The 3,961-nt window shown below is 40.3% G+C and overlaps 1 protein-coding gene across 1 annotated transcript; it reads left to right on the top strand.

Moving 5' to 3' along the window:
• The first annotated feature begins 805 nt into the window (after positions 1 to 805).
• On the top strand, positions 806 to 1,057 carry LOC111542720 (39S ribosomal protein L34, mitochondrial-like). Its single transcript, XM_023212286.1, has one exon. The coding sequence runs from the start codon at positions 806 to 808 to the stop codon at positions 1,055 to 1,057; it is 252 nt and encodes an 83-aa protein (XP_023068054.1).
• The last annotated feature ends 2,904 nt before the right edge of the window (positions 1,058 to 3,961 follow it).

Genomic DNA, 3,961 nt, shown 5'->3' with positions numbered 1-3,961 from the left:
CTGCAGGACTACTTTCAAGGTAGCTCACTCAATTGTCTGCAAGTTGGTGCTGGCTATCAGCAGGGCTTTCGTGGCTTTCCATGTGAACATCCTCTCAGGGCTGCCTGTGTGTGTTCTGAGAGCTGACTTTCTCTGGAGTAAGAGATCCAAAAGTCCAAGGCAAAAGCTTCAGTGACTTCAAAAGCTTTTATGACCTATATTTGGAAGTCACACACAGTCACTTCCACTGCCTTCTATCGATCACACAGACCAGCTCTGAATCAATATGGAAAGAGGTGACACAACGGATGCATCCCAGCTGACGGTCACAGGGGCCATCTCGGAGGCCGATTACAGTAACTTATGTTAATCCTTTACTACAAATACCTTTTGTTTAGAGATCCAGCTGGCTCACCCTATTGAATATATGGTCCCATCATTCACATATTCAGGTCTGATTACATCACGAGCTGATGTGTTACTTAAATTTAGCATGGACCTAAAACTGCTACCTTAGGTGAGAGTAACATGAAAAAATTACACTTCTTTCCTCACTGGACTGGTAGCCCAGATATTCCCTGGAAAGATTCAGCTGGAGGTCGTGTACACCAGACACATGTACACACACACCAGTCATTTACCCAGCACTAAGCACACCATTCAGGGGCCCACCAACTCCTACACAAATAGAAGTTTCCTAACTTTGGTCACAGAAGCAATGCAGGTAAGAACTAAGTACTATTTGGGCATATTACACTTAATAGAAAATGAATTATGGGGGCGCCTCTGGGCTCCGGAATCGCCGGCGGCCGGGCCTGCGGGACCCATGGCTCTCTTGGCTGGATCCCTGTTGGGCCCCACGAGTAGGTCGGCAGCGTTGCTGGGTGGCAGGTGGCTCCAGCCCCGGGCCTGGCTGGGGTTCCCGGACGCCTGGGGCCTCCCCACCCCGCAGCAGGCCCGGGGCAAGACTCGCGGAAACGAGCAGCCGAGCAACATCAAACGGAAGAACAAGCACGGCTGGGTCCGGCGCCTGAGCACGCCGGCCGGCGTCCAGGTCATCCTTCGCCGAATGCTCTAGGGCCGCAAGTCGCTGAGCCATTGAGGATCGCGAGGCTGTCGGCGGGACCCCCATAGAAGCATCGCCCTCATCTTGCGACCTTGCCTGGCGCTGTTTTTGCAGGGAGCTGGGGAGCAGGAACGCCTCGGACCTGAGCGCTCTCCGTATTGTGGGGTTGAAGGCTGGATGGGAGCTTGCCAAGTCCCTTTTTAGGCTTTTTAATTAGGAAATATTTCGAACCTGCGCAACAGACCGAAGAACAGTACAACGAACCTCCTTGTACCCAGTACACAGCCCTGACTACCGACCACCTACAACCCGTCCCTGCCCCATCCTTGGTTCTTTTGAAGCTGATCTCAGGCATGGGATTATTTCTTCTATAAATATTTCTTGTATCTCGGAGAGAATGTATCTCTCCAAGATGAGAGCTCATTAAAACATAATTACAAAGCGTATCACATCCAAAGTAATTATCAATAATTTTGAAATATTGTTAAACGTGTAATAAATGTTCAAAGTTCAAAAAAAAAAAGAATTATGTAATATCGGCTTATTTCTATACCTTGATCTCTCTGAAATTTCCATCTTATTACATTAAAATATCTAGTAAGTTCATTCTTAAGAAAAGACATAAATAGTAACAGAACATTGTATTTATTTTATTGTAAGGAGTGCATAATTGACATGCGACACAGAAGGTCATGGAAGCTCTTGGGAAGATTCTCATAGGTTGACAATTGCCATGATGATAAAATATGATAATTGCCATGATGGGCACAGCCAACTGTGGGCTGGGTAATGTCAGCAATGTAGTTTCAGTTCTTATATCCATTAGTTGTAACAATAAAGCAGTTATATGCTAATTCCTATCTTTAATAAAGTGGAAAAAATGCTTTGAATTTTTAAAAATCATGATTTAAATTCAAATAATTATTCTCTGTGTTCTCCTCCCAATTCTACAGGACTTCTCCTAAGTCCATTTACGTTTGGACCCCAATCCACAGACTGAGAATCTATTCAAGGTTTTATTAGGCCAGGTAGTTTGACTAACAGAGACACTAAAGGAGATGGTCAGAATAAACAACTAACAAAAATCTGAGTTACTTGGCCAAATAAATGTTTAAATGTTTTCAGAATTAAATGATCAATTCTTTTTTACTCAAAGGAAAATTTGACAGCACAATATTAGCTTTAATGATTCAATTAATGACAAATTATAACAAAATTTCTATAGACTTGTTTTCAAAATCCTGGTATACCACCAGGTTTATTAACATTGTCATCGCTTTTAAAAATATTAAAAATGTCATTACTTTTAAAAGTATTAATATTAAGGGAGCAGTTAAACAATTAAAATAGGAATTCCAACTATCTCTTTGCAGATGATATCATTTTATACCTAGAAAACCACATAGCTTCTGCCCAAAACCTCTTAGATCTGATAAACAACTTCAGCAAAGTGTGAGAATACAAAATCAATGTACAAAAATCATTAGCATTTCTATACCCCAGCAACGTCCAAGCTGACAGCCAAATCAAGAACACAATCCCATTCACAATAGTCGCACACAAAAATAAAATACCTAGGAATGCAGCCAGCCAGGGAGGTGAAAGATCTCTGCAACATTAAATAAAAATGCAGCTCAAAGAACTCAGATATGACACAAACAGATGGAAAAAAAAATCCGTGCTCATTGATAAGAAGAGTCAATATTGTTAAAATGGCCAGGCTATCTGAAGCAATTTACAGATTCAGTGCTATTCCTATCAAACTACCAATGACATTTTTCACAAAATTAGAAAAAATTATTCTAAAATTCATATAGAACCAAAAAAGAGCCTGAATAGCTGAAGCAATGCTAAGAAAAAAGAACAAAGCTGGAGGAATCACACTACCTGAATTCAAATTGCTATACTATGGGGCTGCAGTAACCAAAACAGCATGATATTGGTGCAAGAACAGACACATAAACCAATGAAACAGAATAGACATTCCAGGAATAAGACTACACACCTATAACTATCTGATCTTTGACAAAGTCAACAAAAACAAGCAATGGGGAAAGGACCCCCTATTCAATAAATGGTGCTGGGATAACTGGCTAGCCACATGCAGAAGATTGAAAGTAGACCCCTTCCTTTCACCATATACAAAAATCAACTCAAGATGGATTAAAGACTTAAATGTAAAACCTAAAACTATAAAAACCCTAGAGGAAAACATAGGAAATATCATTCTGGACATAAACCCTGGCAAAGATTTCATGACAAAGACTTGAAAAGCTATTGCAACACAAACAAAAATTGACACATGGGACCTATTAAACATAAGAGCTTCTGCACAGCCAAAGAAATTATTAGCAGAGTAAACAGACAACCTATGGAATGGGAGAAAATATTTGCAAACTATGCGTCTCACAAAGGTCTAATACCAGAATCTCTAAGAAACTTAAGTAAATCAATAAGCAATAAACAATCCCATTACAAATGGGCAAAGGACATAAATAGACACTTCTCAAAAGAGGACATACATGTGGTCAACAAGCATACAAAAAGATGCTAAACATCACTAATCATCAGAGAAATGCAAATAAAAACCACAATGAGATACCATCTCATACCACTCAGAATGGCTATTAATAAAAAGTCAAAAAATAACAGATGCTGGTGAGGTTGCAGAGAAAAGTGAACACTTATACACAGCTGGTGGAAATGTAAATTAGTTCAATCGCTGTGGAAGGCAGTTTGGAGATTTCTCAAAGAACGTAGAACTACCATTTGACCCAGCAATCCCATTACTGGATACATACCCAAAGGAATGTAAATCATTCTACTATAAAGACACATGCACACAATAAGCCCCAGGGTGTTAACTGCAGCACTATTCACAATAACAAAGTCATGGAACCAACCTAAATGTCGATC

Source organism: Piliocolobus tephrosceles, chromosome 4, assembly GCF_002776525.5.
Source record: "Piliocolobus tephrosceles isolate RC106 chromosome 4, ASM277652v3, whole genome shotgun sequence".
Lineage (NCBI taxonomy): Eukaryota > Metazoa > Chordata > Mammalia > Primates > Cercopithecidae > Piliocolobus > Piliocolobus tephrosceles.
This window is presented reverse-complemented; position numbering and strand designations above follow the sequence as displayed.

Bases quoted from the DNA above. Each gene is read 5' to 3' on its own strand.
- LOC111542720 (XM_023212286.1), top strand. From the start codon at position 806: ATGGCTCTCTTGGCTGGATCCCTGTTGGGCCCCACGAGTAGGTCGGCA.